This window comes from Xyrauchen texanus, chromosome 31, assembly GCF_025860055.1.
Source record: "Xyrauchen texanus isolate HMW12.3.18 chromosome 31, RBS_HiC_50CHRs, whole genome shotgun sequence".
In the NCBI taxonomy this organism is placed as follows: domain Eukaryota; kingdom Metazoa; phylum Chordata; class Actinopteri; order Cypriniformes; family Catostomidae; genus Xyrauchen; species Xyrauchen texanus.
In genome coordinates this window covers 5,902,396-5,927,292 of record NC_068306.1, presented here as the reverse complement: position 1 = coordinate 5,927,292, position 24,897 = coordinate 5,902,396, and the positions used below count along the sequence as shown (strand labels likewise).

General features: G+C 40.8%; 1 protein-coding gene across 1 annotated transcript in view; it reads left to right on the top strand.

The window, feature by feature from the left end:
• Nucleotides 1-23,562, top strand: part of LOC127625257 (zinc finger protein ZFP2-like) — a 116,376-nt gene extending 92,814 nt beyond the window's left edge. The window contains exon 4 of the mRNA XM_052100432.1: nucleotides 21,896-23,562. Within this exon, the coding sequence (XP_051956392.1) occupies nucleotides 21,896-23,157 (1,262 nt within the window). The 3' untranslated portion in view covers nucleotides 23,158-23,562. The remainder of the gene's footprint in view (nucleotides 1-21,895) is intronic.
• The last annotated feature ends 1,335 nt before the right edge of the window (nucleotides 23,563-24,897 follow it).

The following is a 24,897-nucleotide window of genomic DNA, read 5'->3' as shown; positions in this document are numbered from 1 at the left end:
CGGGTTCTCGGCACCACTGTAAACTGGTTTGGTTGGGGCGATGGAGGAGTCAGGAGACAATGAGGCAGGTTCAAGGTTAGTATCTTTAATTTCTGTACTTCGACACAGATACAACGGTAACCGTCGTTATAATTGTACACAACAGGGCACAGGTCTCCACTCTCTGGCTGTCGTGTTTCATGCATTCACTCTCTCCCCCTCTCGACATTTGGCGTTCCTTAAATGTCTCTCTCCGTATCACTATAACAAGACACAGGTGTTAGAGGTAATTAAAACCCAGGTGACAAGCCTTACCGCTCTCTCTCTCGCCCGCAGACCGACACACGACCACGCCCCCATGCCACAATATGGCATAACAAATGAATGATACAGTAGAAGTCGAGCTTTAGTGTTCAGTAAATTATATGATCGTTTCATCATTCCAACACATTTAGCCACTTTTGTCCTCAGGTAGCTTATATGGGGTTTCCAAGAGATCCTCTCATCTATTATAACGCCCAAAAATGTATTTTGTTGAACCTTTTCTATTAGTATGTCATCAATAACAATTTTAACAGGTATATTACATTTACGATTACTAAACAGCATAATTTTTGTCTTTTTCAAATTCAAAGACAGTTTATTAATATTGAACCAGGTTTTTAACTTTACCAATTCCACAGTTACCGAGGCCAAAAGTTGCTCCAGGTTGTCATCGGCACAAATAATATTAGTATCATCAGCAAAAAGGATAAATTTCATTTTCGTTGTTATTTTACATAATTCATTAATATACATTAGGAATAGTGTAGGTCCCAGTATTGACCCCTGCGGTACTCCACACGTTATATCCAGAAACCCTGATTTATATTTATCAATCTCAACAATCTGTCTCCTCTCGCCTAGATAGCTCTCCAACCATTTTTTTGCTATTCCCCTTATGCCATACCATCTTTTTATTAAAATCTGGTGATCAGTGGTATCGAAGGCCTTTTGGAGATCTATAAATATTCCCAAAACTAATTTCTTTCTTTCAATACCATCTGTAATTTCTTCCAATAAATCTATTAATGCATGTGAAGTACATCTATTTTCCCTGAACCCATATTGACAATCGGATAGTAATTGGTGTTTATCAATGAAGCTCCGGAGTCTTTTGTCATATATTTTTTCTAAAATTTTGGAAAACTGTGGCAGGAGGGAAACAGGCCGATAGTTATTAAAATAATGTTTGTCCCCCGTCTTTAAAATTGGTATGACTTTAGCAGTTTTCATTTGCGATGGAAAATGACCAAATTGAAAAGATAAGTTACAGATATATGTGAATGGATTTATAATTTCTTCTGCAACATAATTACTTTACAAAAGGTGGTGTCACTGGGTGTACCACATCCCCTGACTGAGTTATACAGTGCTCAGAACCGGAAGCTGTCTGCCTCGGACCTTGAGAAAAAATATGATGCGGTATTCAATGATATGGAAGTCACACCAGAGCAGGTATAGTCATCCCTCTTAATCTCATATGACTAAAATGTGCTTGAAGGTGTCATGTCATTAATTTCATCTTCTATAATTTACAATGTTGTAGGCAGTAAAAGTTGAGGAAGAGACACGACAACAGAGAAAGTCAAGGCTATGGTTTGACATGAGGGCTGGTAGGGTGACGGCATCTAGGTTCAAGTCAGCTGCAAGGACAGACCCTACAAATCCTTCCAAATCCCTAATTAGGCAGATCTGTTACCCTGACCTATGTAGATTTTCAACAGTTGCAACCAGGCATGTGTGACATAATGACACAAACATATAGTTTCTGTTTTTGATTTCACCATAGTGTGAGTGAGTAAAGAAATTAGATGTGCTTTGAACTTATGTTTCAACTCTGGAAATGTATGCAATACATGTTGTGTTCTAATGTAGAGGGCCCCTGCTTTCTTAAAAAAACATCAAAGAAACAAACACAAGACAAAGAAATGCGTTTATCATTGGAAAATTTATTACAGTCAGTATTACAAATTATCAACATTAAATTACAAACATGCATCCCTCAATCTCTTTGAGTGCCCTTATCTATTTTTAATCCCAGGTGTATGGTGAAGGTCCTTTTCCTATTTATTCCTAATGTTCCTTTTAAATGGTTCCTGTTTAGGGATGCACGATGATATCGGCACGACATCGGTATCGGTCGATAAAAGCTTAAAATTATCATCATCGGCAGATATTAATATTTCTATACTATGCGCACGTGACGACTGTGAACGTAGCATTAGCACCAGCAACTTAAACTTCCAACATGTCAGCTGTGTGGAGGAAAAGACTTGCGTCAGTATCGAGTTCTCTTTCGGGCTTGAACAAAACATAACACGTACAAATTATGCCAAAATGTCAGTTTTGTCGAGTGTCCTCATAAGAGCAATCTTAAATGATTTAAATAAAGTCTTAAATTCAAGGCACAATAACAAAACAGTGCTGCTCCGCACGACCACCATTATGCATGCCCGTGCAAACACACGCATTTTACGTTTGCCTTTAAATTAGTGGAATGTATCTTCACCGTCACATCCCTACTCCTAAGGACTGAAGTTTGAAGTCTGAACTTAAAAATAAAATGTGGCACAGGCATATCATTTATTCTCCTCATTTATTCTAAGTGAAATAATGTATCTATTTTTCAGGGGTGAATGTCTGTCTACATTTGTAAAAGTATATATTTATGGTAGAATCAAATGTTGTTTGTCTTTTGTATTGCCTTATCTACAACACATGAGTGTAATAAGATAAAGGCAGTACAGGTGAGAGACTTTGATTTGATTTCTCTTCAGTAAAATCAAAAAGCCAAAATGAGTTTGAAAATATCGGCATATCGAATATTGGCCAAAATCCAATATTGTGCATCCCTATTCCTGTTATATTTAATTTACATATTTTAAAACGACTCTGTGATAGAATATGATACAAGAGAATATAATGTGCTATTAAAATTAGGCCAATTTTGGGTACTGACATCTATAGTACTTATAGTTCTTAGGAAATGAGAGAACAAATCCAATGAAAAGAGCACTCAAAGAGTTACGATGACTTAATAACATTATTTTTCTAATTTACAGATGGGGATGTGAACATGAACAAAAAGCCAGAGAGACGTATGAGGCGTACGCTGCACAACATCATCAGGACCTAAGTGTTCGTGATGCCGGTCTCCACATTGATACCTCCCGTCCCTACCTTGGAGCATCTCCAGATGCCTTGCTGTCCTGCTCCTGCTGTGGCGATGGTATTTTGGAAATCAAGTGCCCACACTGTGCCAAAGACACCGGAGTCCTCAGTGCCACTGAAAAGAAACATTTCTGCATTGAGAACACAGATGGTACACATGCACTTAACAGAGATCATCAATACCACTACCAGGTGCAAGCCCAGTTGTTTGTGATGAGGCAGAAGTTTTGTGACTTCATGGTGTGGTCTACATCCAATTTTTTCAAACAGAGAATTTTGCCTGATGCTGACTTTTTTACAGAAGCAGTGCAGAATGTCGAGTCCTTCTATAGGTCAGCCATTTTATCTGAGTTATTGGTCAAGACATATACATGCCCAGATAGACTGCTGTCAGACAAAACACAGTCAACAGACTCACAAGAATTGGAGGAGTAGTAGGGTGTTGTTCAAAACATGAAGTGAACTACTAGAATTGTTGGCTCTTTGTAAATTATAGAGTGTGGTCTAGACCTACTCTATTTGTAAAGTTTTTCGAAATAACTCTTGTTATGATTTGATACTATTAATAAAATTGAATTGAATTATTTAGTAAGATTTGCCAGTGTGTAATTCTACATGCATTTAATATCCTTTTATCAGGGACAAAAGCACGGTCAAAAGATTGAGGGCTGGTTTATTTTACAAAAACATCTTTCAACACGTTTATAAAAGCCAACCTAAATTACATAATGTACACTCATATACAACTTCTTTTATCAATCAATCAATCAATCAAATTTTATTTGTAGAGCGCCTTAAAACAACCAAAAGGTGCACAAGGCGCTTTCCAGTAAAAACATCAATAAACAACAATATATAAAAACATAAGTGTACATAAAATAGCAGTTGAAACGGGACGGAGGCTACGTGTTAAAAGCTTGACAGAATACTGACTAAATAGGAGACCTTGACAAATGCTCTACTTTTTCTTCTACATGGCCTATGAGTCACCAGGACCCACTGAACACAACATCTTACATTACACAGCCACTAGCCTGATACATAACTTCAATAAAAGTATATAATAGATAGTCTTAATAGAGCTCTCATCCACAAATATGGGCTCTATGCAACTTATAACTTATAACTCTGTTACATTTCAGCTGATTTTAATGGATAAGTAAACAATTGATTGTTAATGTGCTACTACAACTATTTTTGGATGATGGTATGGTATTACAGAAATGAATTACACGTAACTGGGAAATTATTCTTACCTTGTAAAAAATGCTCGCTGCAAATCCTGGAGTACTTGGAGGGCTGCCAGTCCTTTCGGCTGATAGCAGCAACCCATCGATGCCTTCTCTCCCCATCAACTGGTATTCGATAAAACGATAGATTGGTTTTACCCTGTCTATTAGCACACCCTATGGAATGATATTCCGGACATTATTCAAAAGGAATTGCAAATTGTATTTTGCAATTGCGTTTTCAATTTGTGGACGCATAAAATGTGACATAATCCAAACGCAATTGCAAATCGCGCATTACCGTTTGCATTTTCGTTTAAGCGAACGCACAGTGACTGCCAGATTTCAAATGGAAAAGCAAAGTCCGTTTGCAACTGTGTTTCCCATATCTTACGAGTTTTGGCCCTGTCATATTTAAATAGCAATTTCAATTACCACGTCTGCTTTTTCACTTTCTCAGCGTCGTGTATGTAGCCAGCCAAAACTCAAATGGAATGCTAATTCCCTTAGTATTTCCATTTCCGATGCCTTACACGGAAACCTGTCAATCAGGGTCAAGGGTGGGATTATGCTATGGGGCGTGTTTGTCTTGGGAAGTGACATCACTCACAGTCTATCAGGATCAATAATTAGCACTGCACTTTATTCATCTATAATCTCACACTGGACTGTCAACATATTCTCCTCAATATACTACTTCATAGTATATATATATATATATATATATATATATATACTCCTACTTATTGTATTGTATATTGTGTGTATTGTTTACTGTACATTGTATATAATTATTGTGTTGTGTAAGTATGTGTACATTTGATATGTAAATTGTGTTGTGTAAGTATGTGTACATTTGATATGTAAATTGTTTTGTGTAAGTATGTTGTTTATTGTAATTGGTATATGTCTCGTCACTGTCATGACTGCTATGTTGCTCGGAACTGCACACAAGAATTTCACCTACTGTTGCACTTGTGTACATGGTAGTGTGACAATAAAGTGATTTGATTTGATAAACCGACATCTGTTCAGGGCATCACCTCTTGACCGTCGACTGTGAGTGACATCACTTCCCAAGACAAACACGCCCCATAGTATAATCCCACCCTTGACCCTGATTGACAGGTTTCTGTGTAAGGCATCAATGGAAATACTAAGGGAATTAGTATTCCATTTGAGTATTAGAAAATCAGTTATTTTGAATTCTTATAATAAAGGTGGCTTAAATTTCATTGATTTTGATTCTCTTAACAATACCTTAAAAATTAATTGGTTTAAACGTTTCCTTCACAATCAATCTTCTATTTGGAGTATAATCCCAAGATATATTTTTTCTCAATTAGGAGGTATACATTTTCTTTTAATGTGCAATTATTCAATTAGTAAACTTCCTGTCAAACTTTCCAATTATCATCAGCAGATGCTTATGGCTTGGAAACTTATTTACAAGCATAATTTCTCGCCACACAATTTTTTAATTTGGAACATGTAGTATCTTCAGAAATGTAGGATACCACAGAACAACTGTAATATTCTTCATAAGAGGAAATCTTTATTTCTTGAAAACTGGTTCAATAATGGGGTGATATTAGTAAACCAGCTATTTGATAGTGAAGGTAATTTATTTAATTATTCCGATTTTGTTTCAGGATACCAATTCCCAGTATCTAGTAAAGAATTGAATATAGTTTTCAAGGCCATCTCTTTGGAAATCTGTATGCTGTTTAGAAACAATAATAGTGCTACAGTGACTTCTGTTTCTCCCCTAGCCCTGAATCTACTGTGGTTGGTTCTATTTGTTTTTCAATACATAAATCCAATTATAAAATTAGGTCATTATTTTTGGACCCTGTTACTTCAATTCCTTCCTCCATTTCTTATTGGAATAACCTTTTTGATGATATTAAATGGTCATATGTTTGGTCACTTCCTCAGAAATTCTTTCTAACTAATAAAGTTAAAGAAATATCCTATAAAATTATTCATAGATTTTATCCAGTTAAATACTTTTTAAAGAAATTTAGAAATGATATTGATACTTCCTGCTCTTTTGTGAAGCCTCCTCTGAAACTGTTGATCATTTGTTTTGGGAATGTCTTTTTACTCGGTCTTTCTGGAACAATATTGATGCTCTGATTGTCCAAAAGGTTTTATGTAACTTTTCTTTATCATATAGACACATTCTTTTTGGATTTTATGTTAAAGACAAGAATCTAATTAATGCATGTTTTTGTATAAACCTTCTTTTATATATTGGAAAGTTTCATATCCATAAATGTAAATATATGAAAAGTAAACCCCACTTTAGCTTTTTCAAAGAAGAATTGAAGATGTATTTAAATACAATTTCAACTTCTGTTAACAAGAAAGCAATGAAAACATCCAGAATTAGTGCCATGTTTAATATTCTCTCTTAATGTTTTTTTCTTTTGTGCCCTCTTCTTCTTTTTTTTCTTTCTTCTCTTACTCTCTTTTCTTTTTAGACTATTGTTGAATATATTTACATTTCTTTCACATTTCCTCTCTTAACTTTTCCTTTCTGAACCATAATTTCTCTTTTGTTTTGAAAGATTGTTTATATTTCTTGTATGTATCATCTTGTTCTGTTTGTTAATATTGCAATAAAAAAAAATAATAAAAAAAAAAAAATAGTATTCCATTTGAGTTTTGGCTGGCTACATACACGACGCTGAGAAAGTGAAAATTGCTATTCAATTGGTAATTGAAATTGCTATTTAAATATGACAGGGCCAAAACTCGTAAGATATGGGAAACACAGTTGCAAAGGGACTTTGCTTTTCCATTTGAAATTTGGCAGTCACTGTGCGTTCGCTTAAACAAAAATGCAATCCGTAATGCGCGATTTGCAATTGCGTTTGAATTATGTCATATTTTATGCGTCCACAAATTGAAAACGCAATTGCAAAATACAATTTGTAATTCCTTTTGAATAATGTCCGGAATATCATTCCATAACACCCCACGCACAACACGAAATAACCATTTTATAACACGAACGAACACAAACCACACGAACTCGTTTGGCTTGCCGTCCGTCATGGCGTTCAGAATTCGAGCGAGTAGAGCTTGACGTCACGTGCAAAGGTCTTGAGCTTTGGCTGAGGGGAATTGAAGTGAATAAGTTATGTAACTTCTATAGTGCTTTATTTGACATTTCGGAGCTTGACAGGTTCCCTTTGAACACATTTGATGGAAATGTGAGGCTAGGATAAAAGTTTGACGTATATTGTAACTATTTCCCGCCAAACGCATCAACACTCCAGTCCAGTAGGAGGCGAGAAAATCACCAGAAGTTGTTTTGCAAACCGCCATTTATCACGAAGAAAGAACAGTTTGAGCTCTCAGATAGAATGACTCATTATTTAGAAAGCAATGACCTTTTTTCCCCGTATCAGAGTGGGTTTCGTAAGGGACGAAGTACAATGGATTCATTAATATGTTTAGAATCAGATATTAGAAAAGCACAGACTAATAGGGAGGTGGTAATAGCAGTATTTTTTGATGTTGAGAAGGCATATGATATGATTTGGAAAGAAGGGTTATTAATTAAATTACAACAATTAGGAATTGGTGGTAAAGTATACAATTGGATTTTGGATTTTTTGTTTAATAGGAATATACAGGTAAGAGTAGGTGTAGAATTATCTGAGGTATATATAGTTGAGAATGGAACTCCACAAGGTAGTGTATGTAGCCCATTATTATTCAATATTATGATTAATGATATATTCTCAAATATTGACCAGAAAATTGGGAAATCCTTGTATGCTGATGATGGAGCATTATGGTTTAGAGGTCGTAATGAATTGTATGTTAAATCAAAAATGCAAGATGCAATTAAGGAAGTGGAAAAATGGACAAATAAATGGGGATTTAGATTATCAGTGTCTAAAACACAAGTCATATGTTTTTCAAAAAGCATAAGATCACACCTGTATCCTTAAAATTGTACACTCAGCCTCTTGAGCAAGTGAAAGTTATTAGATTTCTTGGGATATGGTTTGATGAAAAGTTGACATGGAAGATTCATTTGGAAAAAATGGTTAATAAATGTAAAAAGATTGTTAATATCCTACGATGTCTATCAGGACAAGCATGGGGAGCAAGCAGGGCATCATTACAAAATATATATTGGGCACTAATGAGGTCTGTCTTTGATTATGGGTGTATAGTATATATGTCATCAGCAGAGTCTAATGTCAAAGCATTGGATGTCATGCAAGCTCAGGCTCTAAGGATATGTAGTGGATCTTTTAAAACATCCCCAGTGTCTTCTATGCAAGTGGAAATGGGTGAGATGCCTTTGAGGATCAGAAGGATACAACTGATGTTGGCATACTGGGTTAATGTGAGGGGACAAGTTGATAGCCACCCAGCTAAAGCTATCTTAAAAGACTGCTGGGAACACAGTAAGTCCAATTACAGAAGTTTTGGGTGGATTGGTGATGTGAAAGCTGAGAATATAGGGTTACATAAGTTACAGTACTGTTCAACGGTTTCAGTCCCTCCTATTCCTCCATGGTTTTTCCCTATACCAGATGTAGATTTAGGCATTCATAAGGAAATCAAAAATAAATCAAAGGAAGTAGCAGTGAAGGATATTGTTAATTGTTATCTGGATATGCATTTTTCTGAATATACATTTATATTTACAGATGGTTCCAAGGATCCAAAGACAGGACATGCTGGGTCAGCAGTATATATTCCAAAGAATGGGGTAATATGTCAGGAAAGAATAACAGATGATTTATCAGTATACACAACAGAGCTGGTTGCAATTTTGTTGGCCCTGGAATGGGTAGAGGGAAATTATTTAAATAACTCCGTGATTATATCTGATAGTTATTCAGCTTTAGAAAGCATGAAATCTGGGAAATCTATAAGAAATGATATAATTCATAAAATATGTATGGTTTTACATAAGTTAAATGTAAAGGATTTTTAAAAAAAAAATAGGTTTCTTTGGGTACCTGCACATGTTGGAGTGAAAGGGAATGAGGAGGTTGATAAACTTGCAAAACAAACACTAAAACATAATAGAATATTACAAGTTCCATATAGCAAAACTGAAGCTAAAATATTAATTAAAGCATATGCAAGATCAAAATGGCAGGAGTATTGGGTGGATCAGGATAAAGGGAGACATTTATATAATATACAACCAGAAGTGGGTATAGGAAGGATAGAGTGTAGGAGTAGAAGAGAGGAAAGTATAATTACACGGTTAAGAATAGGACACACAGGGCTCAATTTAATAGGGAAACATCCAACAGGGAAATGCCAACATTGTACTCATTCAGAAACTGTGGAGCATATTTTATTTCAGTGCACAAAATACAGTCAAGAAAGAAACCAGCTTTTTCAGTCTCTCAGAATGATCAATCAGAATAATTTCACAATGCAAGGTTTATTAGGGAAAACATCTAGTAACATTTATCACTTTGTTATTAAGTATCTGAGAGACATAGACTTAGACAAAAGGATTTAAATTATTATTATTATTTATTTATTTTTTTTTTTTAGCTAAGTTCCAATATCTCTTGATTCACACTCCAGCCCAGTCGGTGGCGGTAATGCACCGTTAAGTTGGTTTGCCAACCGCCATAAAAAACAAAAGAAGAAGAAGAAGTTCGAGCTCTCAATCGGTACGTGTGCAATTTGTTTATTATTTGTGAGATTTATAGTTTTGTGTGTGTGTGTGTGTGTGTGTGTGTGTGTGTGTGTGTGTGTGTGTGTGTGTGTGTGTGTGTGTGTGTGTGTGTGTGTGTGTGTGTGTGTGTTTGTTTTATATACATGTACTTTTTCTGTCTTTGGTGTTTTAATGATCGTAAATAAGCTTTTTATCGCCGTATGTGACTGGATAAACAAGTTATTAGATATATCATCTAAGCATCTGGAGCATTGTGAATTTGAGTGTTTTTATTGTGTAATGTGTTGCTGAAATCAAACTGAGGTAAATTATGTTACATTACTGACAAATGAGCTCGTTAAATTCGGCTGTTTGTACATTATTTCAATGAAGGCTATTATATGTTGAATAAAGCTAGCTATGGGCTAATATCAGACAATATTTCAGGAAAATGAAACACAAAGCACACATTTATATTTATATAATCTCAGAATTACTTATTTTATTTAACAGCTGTTCTTGTGTTTAATAATGTTTTTGAGTGTGATGAATGTCAGTCCATTATAATGAGGATGTTTTTGTGTTCAGATGTTCATCATGAGAGAGCAGGTGGATGTGATCTGCTGTAAATCAGTAGGAACTGATCTGTCCATGCTGGATATTGATGATTTCATCACAGAAATCTCTCAGCTGAAGAAAGAGGTGACGTCACTGAAGACAAAACTGATGGAGAGAGAACTGTATTCATCCTGCACCTGTTTTGAGCGAAGTTCAAGTTGAGATTGTAAGTAAGTTTCAAATGATGTGATATGACTGTGACTCTGTGATGATGAACGGTACAGATGTGATTGTGTTGTGTTTGTCAGGAGCTGGAAAAGGTTTCCTGTCAATCTTCAGTGTGTGTGACTGATGGGACCTCCACAGAATGTCAGGATTCAGTGTGGAGCGGCAGAGATCAGTCCACACCACAGCAGCTGCTGGACAAACTCTCTGAACAGAGATCCAGAGACACACAGGACTCACAGCTCACTTTACTCTGTTCTACTGATGCTCAGGAGAGTGTGTGTGACAGTAATCAGGGTGATCAAACCTCCACAGAGTCTCTGACTTCTGTCTGTAACGCTGGAGAACAGCAGATGCTGCAGACACCAGTGAAGATTGAAGTGAAGGAGGAGATAAAAGAAGCTAGAACAGCAGAGGAACAACAGAGAGATGAAGATGATGATGAACAGCAGATGTTGCAGACATCAGTGAAGCTGCTGGACTGCAGGAATTTGATGAAGATAAGAGGAGAAACCACAGCAGAGGAACAAGAGAATGATGATGATGACTCCACAGCAGAGGAACAAGAGAATGATGATGATGACTCCACAACAGTGGATCATGAGAGTGATGATGATGATGATGGTGATGATGAAACCACAGCAGAGGAACAAGAGAGTGATGAAGATGATGATGATTTTATTCCCTCAGGTATTTTTCTTCCTTTTAATGTTGTTTTACATTTTGAAGAAATGTCTGCATTAAAAAGTTCCTTGTTGTTTGTACTGTTGTTTTAGAAGTGATTAGTTGTATTTTAAAGGGATAGTTCACTCAAAAATGAAAATGATCTCATAATTTACTCACCTTCATGCCATCCCAGATGTGGATGACTTTTTTGTTTCGCTGTAGAACACAAAGATTTTTAGAAGAATAACTCACATAAAGGTAGCATAAAAGTAATCCATAAGACTCGAGTGGTCAAATCTACATCTTCATGAGTGATATGATTGGTGTGGATGAGAATCAGCTCAATTTTGAAGTCCTTTTTACTCTTAAAAATACATTTATTCTAGACCTCCTATGTGCATTCACGAGAGGTCTGTTGTTTTTTGCCAATTCACAATCTTCACACTTATTGCCACCTACTGGGCTGTTGTGCAAATATTTACTATCATTTTCCTTTTCTTTCTCATCCGTGCACAGATTTGAGATGAGATTGGTCGATTTAGATTTGTGCATCCTTATTCTTTTTATTGTAATTTTTCCAAAGTTATTACATTTTCTGTGGTATCAGTGACTCTGGAGTAAAGTTTCTGCTTATAGTTTTAATTTGTTATTTTAAATTTAAGGTAGGTCTCGACATTGACAATAAGGACTGCCCAATGGCCGGGCCAGTGCTGCATTTATAATGTTTGTGCAAACGGACCACAATTGAGAGAACAAAAAGAGAACAAAGTCTTAATAAGCACTCGGAGACAAGCGAACTTGATTCTTTTTATCTTGCAAAGACACGTGAGCACATAATATATTGAACGCTGCAAGGAACAAGAGCGTGCAGATTCCGAGTGTGCCATGATCGCCTTATCCAACTGGGGTATCAAGTTATTTCCAGAGCTGTTCTGCTGCAGGATTAAGATGACTATTTAAAACAGTCTACTTCATATCATCCTCATAGCAGACCTGTTACATTTCGCATTTCTGAACTATTTGAGCTTTGTGTATCAATCAGATTTGGTCTTGTTTGGGTTGTCTAATTTCATGTGTATATCCACATTCTTAATGATAGATTAGGCCTAAAATCTACCTACTGTATATTACACGTGTCAAGTCATATTTATTTGTATGTCGCTTTTCACAGAACACCTCGTTTCAAAGCAGCTTTACAGAAATCATGCATTAACAGTAAATGAAACTATTCTATATAAATCGTAGTCATCATTGTGTACCTGATTTCTTAGCAAGATCTCCTCTCATGAATTTTTATGTTTATTACATTCAGTTAGTTTGTGACAAAATCTTTGATCCAGCTTGTGAAAAAAATACAGAGAGCCCAAAAGTTGACCGTATGACTAAACGGATGCCCAAAAACCCATCAGCTCCACTGAAATCTTAACTTAAAAACACACGTGTAAATATTAATATCTTAATGAATTTTTATCTGTAAATTGGGATTATATAAAGCATAAATCATATCTTGCAAATCATAAATGTGATTTATAAGAAATTATCTTCAAAATTGAACAATTTTTTTTTTAAAGCCATGATGGTAAAAAAATCTATTTTTCATTTTTGTTAAACCGGACCGGGCCAGTAGAAAGGAATAATTCTACCAAAAATTTAATTGTCGTCATGTACATCCTCATGTTCTTCTAAACTTTAGTTCAGGGGTATCAAACTCAGTTCCTGGAGGGCCACAGCCCTGCAGAGTTTAGTTCCAGCCCTGCTCCAAAATGCCTCCTTGTAATCTTCAAGCACTCCTGAAGACCTTGATTAGCTGCTTCAGGTGTGTTTAATTAGGGTTGAAGCTAAACTCTGCTGCACTGTGGCCCTCCAGGAACTGAGTTTGATATGCCTGCTTTAGTTCTTTCAGACGTTTTCTGTGACTGTAACTCACATTCAATCAAAATGTGTATATTCGTCAAAAGCAACTATAAGTCATAATTAATTATATAAACTATAGCATTTGTACAGCAAAAACGGCTAGGTTACGGATGCAACCTATGTTCCCTAATGGAGGGAATGAGACATTGTGTCGAAGAAGTGACACTAGGGGTCTCTCTTGAGCGCCTTTTGCATCTCTGATGTATGAGAAATTGGCAGACAGAATTTGCATGTCCCGCCCCTGGACATACGGGTATAAAGGCGGAGAAATGTTTCATTCAGGATTTTTCTTCGGAGCCGATAATGGTTCAGCAACAGTGGCTCGGTTCAGCGACGTGGCCGGGAGGACAACGTCTCGTTCCCTCATCAGGGAATGGAGGTTACATCCGTAACCTAGACGTTCCCCTTCTGTTGCTCACTTCGAAGTTGTGTCGAAGAAGCAACACTAGGGGTCCAATTTAAATAACGCCATGCGCTGAGCCGTGTACATGTACTGCTGACACCAGAGCGGGCAGGTACGTCCACTACTCGGTGGGAAACCCTCTGTTTGGAGACAGCATTCCCTCTCCGCTGTCCACCAAAGCAGACAAAGAGCTGCTCAGTCTAAAGCTCTGCGTGTGGTCCAAGTAGATACGCGAAGCACGTATCGGACACAGCAACGAAGGGGCTGGGTCTGCCTCTTCCTACTCCCGGGGCAGCACTTGCAGGTTCACTACCTGGTCTCTGAACGGAGTTGTAGGAACCTTGGGCACGTAGCCCAGTCGTGGTCTTAGGATCTCATGAGTGTCTGCCGGACCGAACTCCAGGCAAGTGTCGCTGACGGAGAATGCTTGCAGGTCCCTAACCCTCTTGGAGGCGAGCACGATCAGGAGGGCCATTTTCAGGGAGAGGTCCCTGAGTCTGACTGATTCTAGCGGCTCGAAGGGGGTCTCTGAAGTCCCGAGAGGACCACTGAGAGATCCCATGAGGGGAACAGGCTTGGCCGGTTGCCCCGTCCCTGAGGAAGGTCTTTCCTCAGGGGAATTCGCCAGGGAGGGGCTGTCGCGAGGAGTACGAGATCTAAGAACCAAGTCTGAGTGGGCCAATAGGGGGCCACTAGAGTGTCTTGTTCCTCGTCCTCCCTGACCTTGCACAGCACCTGTGCAAGAAGGCTCACTGGGAGAAATGCGTACTTGTGCTGAGGGGAGCCTCCATTCGGGCATACCAGAGCGGGCAGTGGGAGGTCTCTCGGGAGGCGAACAGGTCTACCTGAGCCTTGCCGAACCGTTTCCAAATCAGCTGGTCCGACTGGGGGTGAAAACTCCACTTTCAACTGTGCATGCGTTGTCGTGATAGCGTGTCCGCCACCACATCGAGGTTGCCCGAGATGTGAGTGGCACGCAGCGACATGATTCATTGCTGGCTCCAAAGGAGGAGACGACGGGCGAGTTGTGACATTTGGCGATCTATGTACGCTACTGTGGTGGGGCTGTCCGATCTGATCGAGACGTGTTTGCCCTGAACTAGCGGGTTACAGCCAACAACTCTAGGCAGTTGATGTGCCAGTGCAGCGGTGCCCCTTTCCAATGGCCTGCGGCTGTGTGCCCTTGTACACGGCGCTCCAACCCAATTTGGAGGCGTCGGAAGTGACCTGGACGTGTTGGGACACCTGCAAGGGGACACCTGCAGCAGGACTATGCAGAAAGCAGAAGTCTGTCCAGGGTTTGAATGTTTGGTGGCAGGCGGGGTGACAATCACACTGCGCATGTTGCGGTGCCATGCTTGTCTGAGGACTCGAGTCTGGAGGCTGTTCTGAAGCGGTCTCATATGCATCAACCAAGGCGCTGCGGGGGGTGCCATATGCCCCAGGAGCTTCTGGAAAAGTTTTAAAGGGACCGCTGTGCCCGGCCTGAAGGCGTCGAGGCATTTTAGCACTGACTGCGCGTGCTCGTTGGTGAGGCACGCTGACAATGAGACTGAGTCTAACTCCATGCCGAGAAAAGGGATGCTCTGAACCGGGGTGTGCTTGCTCTTTTCCCAGTTGACCTGAAGCCCTAAACGGCATATGTGAGCATTTTTAATGGGAGTTTGTGCAAGGCCCGGTTGAAAACTCTCAAATCCAAGATCTGTCGTAAGCCGCTGCCTTTCTTGGGTACGATGAATGGCTGTAGAAACCCTTCATCTTGGTTGGAGGGTCAGGCTCTATCGCGTCTTTGAGTGAGAGGGTCATGGGCTTAGGGGATTGGGCATGTTTGCCGTGTACTACGGTAAAGCGGACGGGGTGGGCGGGCTGGCAAACTGAATTGGATAACCCAGTCAAATTGTCCTGGCCAGCCAGCGTGACGGATTGGGAATTGAGATTCACGGGTCCAAACTCCGAGCTAGGGGCACTAAGTGGACAGTTATTTTTGACGTACCCGGCGGGCTTCGCAGTGTGGCGGAGCAGGTAGTATGGTGTCGGGATGCAGGGGTGCATCCCGAGGCTCTTGTGCTGAGAATAGAGGTCCGATGGAGGCATCCTCTGGACTTGTCAGAACTGGCCGGACAGGGAACAGTCGTGGGTCTGAAGGCGAGAGGTCTGCGTCCAGCGCACTGGGGCTGTTGAGGTGTGGCGGCAGAGTGCTGTGAGAACTTTAACTCTTTTATTGAGAATGTGGGCAAATGAAATTATTTCAACCAAGGATTCTCCTCCTGGCCCTCCACCAGGGGACGGAGTGGACTTCTTACCAGCTCCGGAGCGAACGTCTTGGTCTCTGGGTCAGGCATCTCAGGACCGTTTGGGAGTCTTCGGGGTCCGTGAAACGGGGGTGGGGGGGGTGTCTCCTGCGGGACGCTCGACGCAGGTCTGAGAGCTGGGCCCTGGTTGATTCGGTGGGCAGGATGTGTGAAATGGCCTCTGTCTGCTTCTTCACTGCTGGGCAAAGTCCTCGACGGTGTCGGCGAAAATGCCGAACTGGGAGACAGGGGCGTCGACAAAGCGTGTCTTGTCCGTCTCAGTTCAGCTGCAGATGATGTTCCTGAACCATGAGTGTGGCCATCACCTGCCCGAGTGACCGTGCTGTGATCTTTGTAGCCCCGAGGGCGAGGTCAGTTGCTGAGCGCAGTTCCTGCAGCACGTCGGGATCAGGACTACCCAAGTGCAGATCTTTAAGTGCCTTGGCCTGGTGGACTTGCAGGAGGGCAATGGCATGCAGGGCGGAAGCAGCCAGTCTGGCTGTGAAGCAAACCGCTGTTGCCTCGAACCCGGACAGAAGTCAATGAGCGTGCCGAGGGCGGGTGGTTCGCGGGGGCGTATCCGGCGGAACCAAGACCCACAAGACAGCGCCTGTGGCCGTCTGAAGCGGAGCGCACTCTACCGCATCCAGGAACTACACAGGGGCGGAAGGGCATCTTTATAAAGACATGTACTGAAAAGGACGTTCAACACCTGTATTGTATTTGCTCTTTTAGAGGAAAATACTCTTTTAGAGAAAATAACTCTTGAGGAAATAACTCTTTTAGTCACGATGTCGAAGCGCCCAGGGGCAAACTGCACTGCCGTGCAGAGAAGGGAGAAAGCCGCTGAAGTGCATCGTAGATCCAACAGTAATTCGCTCAGAGATGGGAGGAACAGTGTGTGACTCGCAGCTCGCTGAATACACAACCATCGGCTTCAAAGAAAATTTCTGAATGAAACAGATGAATTTCCCTGCCTCTATATCCGGGGTGGGACATGCAAATTCTGTCTGCCAATTTCTCATTGGCCTTTTTTCATAGATCAGAGATGCAAAAGGCGCTCAAGAGGGACCCCTAGTGAGCGACAGACCGGGAATCACAATTAATACCAGGAATTGGGAAAAATCAGCTCTTACAAATCGCGATTTGAGGCAAACGATTTTGAATGGTCTCCCTGATTTAAAATTTTTTTTAATTAATTTTGAAATAGATACCTTTTGCTAAATATGCTATTATAATTAGTTTATTTAAAATCACAGTTTGTTTTGTTGTAACATGCTATTGTGTTACCAAAATAATAGACTGGCATAAAACTCATTTAAACAGTCACATGCATCAGAGCCGCATCAGACGCCCATGATCTCGTGATCTTTCTCCTCAACAGTTCCCTGTTACTTTTAACTGTTTTGTCTGATGATATAATGGCTAATATCAATAAAACATCTATCATATACTGTCCATAAGTATGTTGGTATGTCATTTAGATGGAAGTAGATTTAGATGGCGGCGCGGTAGCACGCAGAGGCCACTCCGGATCCACAATGGTGCTATTTTTGTTAAAAAAGCCCGACTTTGCAACACATGGACATCGGAGCAACCAGTGTTCGTGTCTACCATCGCCAGACACTACTCAAATATAAGACTCATGCAAAAACCAAGCTGCATGATGACCTGCAGGAGGCGCTACGCGTACTCGGCTTGCTGCGGAGACCAGGCCTCCAGCCCTCGGCGTCGCCTGATGCCGGTGGCCGGGGAGAGGACGTCGTAAGCGGTGTGCGAAAGCGGAAGCGCGGAAAGAGGGCGGGGTCCATGCTAGGCTAAAAACAAACCCTAGCCGGCCGGCTCTCCCGTCTATCCTGCTCTCAAATGTTTGCTCCCTGGACAATAAACTGGACTATATCCGACTCCAGCAGGCTACGCAGCGTGAGTTTAGAGACTGCTGCGTCTTTGTTTTCACGGAGACGTGGCTCAGCGACAGAGTTCCGGATGCCGCCATTCAGCTAGACGGGCTCGCCTCGTTTACGTGCCGACAGAAATACAGCTCTCTGCGGTAAGACTCGCGGTGGTGGCTTGTGTGTTTACATCAACACGGAATGGTGCAAGAACTCTATGCTAGTCTCTAGTTACTGTTCATCGCTGTTGGAGCTTGTGACTGTTAGATGCAGACCTTTTTATCTACCACGGGATTTCACCACTGTTTGCATAACCGAGTTTACATTCCCCCAGCGCTAACGCTAAGGAAGCGCTCTGTGAACTGTATGGGGCTATGAGCTGAACTGCAGAACGCTCACCCCGACGGACTGTTTATTGTCGCCGGAGATTTCAACCATGCAAATCTCAAGACAGTGCTCCCTAAATTCCATCAGTATGTGGACTTTGCAACGAGAGGGCTGAACGCGCTTGATCTTGTTTACACAAACATCCCAGGCGCGTACCGGGCGGAGCCCCGCCCCCACCTCGGCTACTCAGACCACATCTCTGTTATGTTAATTCCAGCATACAGACCGCTCGTCAGACGCACAAAACCGCTTCAGAAGCAGGTGAAAACCTGGCCAGCAGGAGCCATCTCTGCTCTTCAGGACTGTTTTGAGTGTACTGACTGGCACATGTTCAGGGATGCTGCAACATATGGCGATTCTACCAACTTGGAGGAATACACAGCATCAGTGACCAGCTACATCAGCAAGTGCATTGATGATGTCACTTTCTCCAAGACCATCACCACACGCTCCAACCAGAAGCCGTGGATGACTGCGGAGGTGCGCGCGCTGCTGAGGTCCCGAGACTCCGCCTTCAGAGCAGGCGATAAGGCAGCCCTAAGAACAGCTAGGGCCAAACTGTCACGGGCAATCAGAGATGCAAAGCGCGCACACGCCCAGAGAATCCACAGTCACTTCCAGGACAGCGGTGACACGCGGCGCATGTGGCAGGGCATCCAGGCCATCACCAACTACAGGACAACATCAGTTGCCTGTGACAAAGATGCCTCCCTTCCAGATGCGCTGAACGACTTCTACGCTCGGTTTGAAGTGCAGAACGACGTGATGGCGAGGAAGTCCACCCCTCCTCCCAACGACCAGGTGCTCTGTCTTACCACGGCAGATGTGAGGAAAACTCTACGTAGAGTCAACCCACGGAAGGCTGCTGGACCAGACAACATTCCTGGCAGAGTGCTCAGAGGATGTGCAGACCAGCTAGCAGATGTTCTTACCGACATCTTCAACATCTCTCTGAGCAGCGCCATTGTTCCAACGTGCTTCAAGGCCACCACCATCATCCCCATGCCAAAGAAGTCTTCAGTGTCCTGCCTCAACGACTACCGTCCCGTCGCACTTACACCCATCATCATGAAGTGCTTCGAGAGGCTCGTCATGAGGCAGATTAAGACCCAGCTGCCCCCTCACTAGACCCACTGCAGTTTGCGTATCGTTCAAACCGTTCAAAGGACGATGCCATCACCACAACCCTCCATCTGGCCCTCACCCACCTAGACAATAAGGACTCATACGTTCGAATGCTGTTCATAGATTTCAGCTCAGCATTCAACACAATCATTCCCCAGCACCTGATTGGAAAGCTGAACCTGCTGGGCCTGGACACCTCCCTCTGCAACTGGATCCTGGACTTCCTGACTGGGAGACCTCAGTCAGTCCGGATCGGGAACAGCATCTCCACCACCACCACACTGAACACTGGGGCCCCCAGGGCTGTGTGCTCAGTCCACTGCTGTTCACTCTGCTGACTCACGACTGTGCAGCAATGCACAGCTCGAATCACATCATCAAGTTCGCCGATGACACGACCGTGGTGGGTCTCATCAGCAAGAACAACGAGTCAGCATACAGAGAGGAGGTGCAGCGGCTGACGAACTGGTGTAGAGCCAACAACCTGTCCCTGAATGTCGACAAAACAAAAGAGATGGTTGTTGACTTTAGGAGAGCACAAGGTGAACACACTCCGCTGAACATCGACGGCTCCTCTGTGGAGATCGTCAAGAGCACCAAATTTCTTGGTGTTCACTTGGCGGAGAACCTCACCTGGTCCCTCAACACCAGCTCTATCACCAAGAAAGCCCAGCAGCGTCTCTACTTTCTTCGAAGGCTGAGGAAAGCACATCTCCCAACCCCCATCCTCACTACATTCTATAGAGGGACTATTGAGAGCATCCTGAGCAGCTGCATCACTGCCTGGTTTGGGACTTGCACCGTTTCGGACCGCAAAGCCCTGCAGAGGATAGTGAGGACAGCTGAGAAGATCATTGGGGTCTCTCTTCCCTCCATCAAAGACATTTTCAAAAAACACTGTATCCACAAAGCAACCAGCATTGTGGACGACCCCACACACCCCTCACACAAACTCTTTACCCTCCTCCCGTCTGGCAAGAGGTACCGAAGCATTCGGGCCCTCACGGCCAGACTGTGTAACAGCTTCTTCCCCAAGCCATCAGACTTCTCAATACTCAGAGACTGGTTTGACACACACGTGTCCTGAGTTGCACTTTAATAACTGTCACTTTATAACTGTCTGCTACCTCAATAACTGCTATGTGCATAGAACATTATCTCATAGTATGTTATGTTTACATTTTTAGAAACTGTCATCTTTTTGCACTACTGAGTACTGGTCGGCGCTGCACTGTCTATTGTCCTGTTCATTGTCAGTAATTTGTTGTACTGTCCTGTACTTTTTGCACATGTTTGCACGTGCACTTTATATAGGTATATATAGGTAGTTTATATAGGTATTTTATTTCGTTGTGTAGTCTCATGTGGTCCTTTGTTGTTTTTATGTAGCACCATGGTCCTGGAGGAACGTTGTCTCGTTTTGCTGTGTACTGTACTAACTGTATATGGTTGAAACGACAATAAAAACCACTTGACTTGACTTGACTTGAAGTAATTTCTCAGTAACAGGAATCTCAAAACTTGAGCAAATCCAGTGTTTTCTTCTGGTTGAGCACTCGTGTCATTCGCAGAAGCATGCATTTAATCAGTTTCTGTGACTCATGAATGTTGTATATATCATTCTTTGACACTGTAAGCAGGCAATACGAGCCGTGTAAACTGAAAGCTGTCAGGAGATTTCTTCTCGATGGATCCGCACAAGCGTTGAGAGCAACTTCAAAGTAGAAGAGCTTTACGTGTGCTGCTGTAAATGTTAATGTCGTGTTCATTGTGCTCAGTATGTTCAATTAGTTTGATTCTGTGTTTTGTGAGAAAATGTGATTGTTAATGTACCATTACTGTTAATTACTGTTGTTATTGTCCTCTTTCTATTATATTAACATTTTTAAATGTGCAAATACAGTTTTATTATAAAAGTAGAATAAACTGCTGTCTACCAAAATATTCAAAATATTTTTATCTCATGGATATTTTATGCAATTTTGAGTAAATATAGTGCTAAATAAAAGTCATATGTTTTCAGCAATTTTATGTAAATGTTATTATATTAAGATGTGTGAGATATCATCATTATATCGGCCTATTGGGCTCCCCTTCTCTCTAGATATCAGCATTGGCCATAAAAAAAACATTTCTGTCGACCACCAAACACCGCTAATATATCAATTTACAATAATTAAAAAAATCTCAATATTGAATCGGCATTTCAATATCTTTATAACGAATCAGGAGGCAATTCCCACCCCTTATAAATACTGGATGTTTGTTGTGTTCTGCCCTTAAATTGGGGTTTATTTTGATTTGATTTTTATATTTTTCCCATTTCTAATTGATTTGTCAATTTCTTGTGCTCATTGTAGAGCTGATGAACGAGCAAGATGAACCTCTAGAGCTGAATGAAGTGGAGGAGAAACTTCAGGATCACAAACATCATGATTTAATACCTGGAGAAAAATCTTTGAGTGACTCAAAGACTAAGAAGAATTTCTCACCAAAAAAGCCCCAAAGAAGAGCAGCCAAAAACACTTTAACCTGCTCTCAGTGTGGAAAGAGTTTCACATGTGAAAGCCAACTTAATACACACATGAGAATTCACACAGGAGAGAGGCCTTACACGTGCCATCAGTGTGGAAAAAGTTTTACACAAACACAAAATCTCACACGTCATCTTCGCCGTCACTCTGGAGAAAGACCATTTGAATGTGATCAGTGCGGTAAAACATTTCTTTTGGCAACATACCTACAAAAACATCTGAAAACGCATACAAATGAGAAGCCTTACAAATGCTTTTTTTGTGGAAAACGTTTTTCAAGCCAGTCCTATTGTAAAGAACACCAGAAAATACATACCGGTGCTGGGGTTCATATGTGCTTTGAATGTGGGAAGATCTTTATTAGAGCCAGAGACTTGAAACAGCACCAAAGAATTCATACTGGAGAAAAACCTTACAAGTGCTCACTCTGTGGAAAGAGTTTCACTCAGTCATGCAACCTGAAAACACACGAGAGAATTCATATTGGAGAAAAACATTACAAGTGTTCACACTGTGGCAAGAGTTTCGCTTGGTCACACAGACTGAAAACACACGAGAGAATTCATATTGGAGAAAAACCTTACAAGTGCTCACACTGTGGAAAGAGTTTCACTCAGTCACACAGACTGAAAACACACGAGAGAATTCATATTGGAGAAAAACCTTACAAGTGTTCACTCTGTGGAAAGAGTTTCACTCAGTCACACAGACTGAAAACACACGAGAGAATTCATATTGGAGAAAAACCTTACAAGTGCTCACACTGTGGAAAGAGTTTCACTCAGTCACACAGCCTGAAAACACACGAGAGAATTCATATTGGAGAAAAACCTTACAAGTGTTCACACTGTGGAAAGTGTTTCACTCAGTCACAACACCTGAAAACACATGAGAGAATTCATATTGGAGAGAAACCATACAAGTGTTCACACTGTGGAAAGTGTTTCACTCAGTCACAACACCTGAAAACACATGAGAGAATTCATATTGGAGAGAAACCATACAAGTGTTCACTCTGTGGAAAGAGTTTCACTCAGTCATGCAGCCTGAAATCACACGAGAGAATTCATACTGGAGAGAAACCATAACACTGCTTTTGATGTGGGAAAAGTTTCATTGCAGCAAGTAATCTATATACACATGTAAAAAGATTTTGCCCAAGTAGTCACAGTGAGAAGACAACATCTTCATGTCCAATGATATCGAGTAAATAGTTTGAAATTCAGATTAACCCAAAGATTACATTTCGTCCATAAGAGCTGCATCATCTAAAGCACATTCAGATCGCCAGCCTGTTGTTGATTCCCTGCAGAGGTGTGGCCCCCCGACATAGGGGTAATTCCAGCGGCTTTCTCTCTGCTCGACACTACACTGTGGTTCTGTGTTTGTCCTATGTTGTTTTATGTAGCACCATGGTCCTGGAGGAACGTTGTCTCGTTTCGCTGTGTACTGTACTAACTGTATATGGTTGAATGACAATAAAATCCACTTGACTTGACACTGCAAATAGATGAGTCTTTAGTCTAGACTTAAACTGAGTGCGTCTGTGTCCCGAACAGTGTTAGGGAGACTATTCCATAGTTTATGAGCCAAATATGAAAAGGATCTACCTCTTTTTGTGGATTTTGATATTCTTAAAATTATAAGCCAGAATTTCATGATTGTAATGAATTTGACGGAATATAGCGTGTCAGAAGGTCACTTAAGTACTTTGGAGCTTGACCATTCAAAGCTTTGAATGTAGTTAATGGAATTTTAAAATTAATAAAACATTTAAAAGGTAGCCAATTTAATGATAATAAAATTGGACTTATATTTTAATATTTCTTGGTTCTAGTAAGCACTCTGGCAGCTGCATTTTGAACTATGAAGTTACTTTATTGAACTTGCAGTACATCCTCCCAGTAATCCATTACAATAATATAGTCTTGAGGTCATGAAGACCATTAATTCAATAATTTTTTTGAATTTCAAATGACAGATTGGTATCAAATAACACCTAAGTTCCTTGCTGTAGAAGAAGACGTAACAGTACATCCATCGAGAGTCATATTATATTTAGAGGTTTTTGGTCCAATAATTAGTATCACTGTTTTATCAGAATTGAGTAGGAGGACATTTCTGGCTATCCAGTCTTTGATTTCATTGATACATAATTTGGAGAATTGTGAATTTTGTTGGTTTTAGATGAAATATAAAGTTGGGTATCGTCTGCATAACAGTGGAAATTTATTCCATGATTCCTGATAATATCTCCCAGGGGAAGCATGTATAAGGAGAAAAGTAGAGGTCCTAAAACTGATCCCTGTGGCACTCATTGCATAACTTTTGTTTGATTTGAAAATTCCTTGTTTACACATACAAAGTTGTAGCGGTATGATAAATAGGTCCTAAACCATGCTAATGCAAGTCCGTAATTCTCCAACCTATTCAAGAGAATGTCGTGATCTATTGTGTCGAATGCAGCACTAAGATCTAAAAGCACTAGAAGAGAAATGCAGCCACGATCAGATAAGAGCAAGTTATTTGTAACTCTGATAAGTGCAGTCTCTGTAATGAGATGGGGCCTAAATCCTGACTGAAACTGTTCATATATTCCATTTCTCTGTAGAAATTAACATAATTGTGAGGACATTACTTTTTCTGCTATTTTTGACATAAATGGTGGATTTTAAATCGGTCTGTAATTAGCCAATTCTCCAGGATCAAGTTGTGATCTCTTAATATGCGGTTTTATAACTGCCATTTTAAAGATTCTTGAGACATGCCCAAAGGATTGTGAGTTAATAATATTAAGAAGATGTTCTGAGATTACAGGGAATACCTCT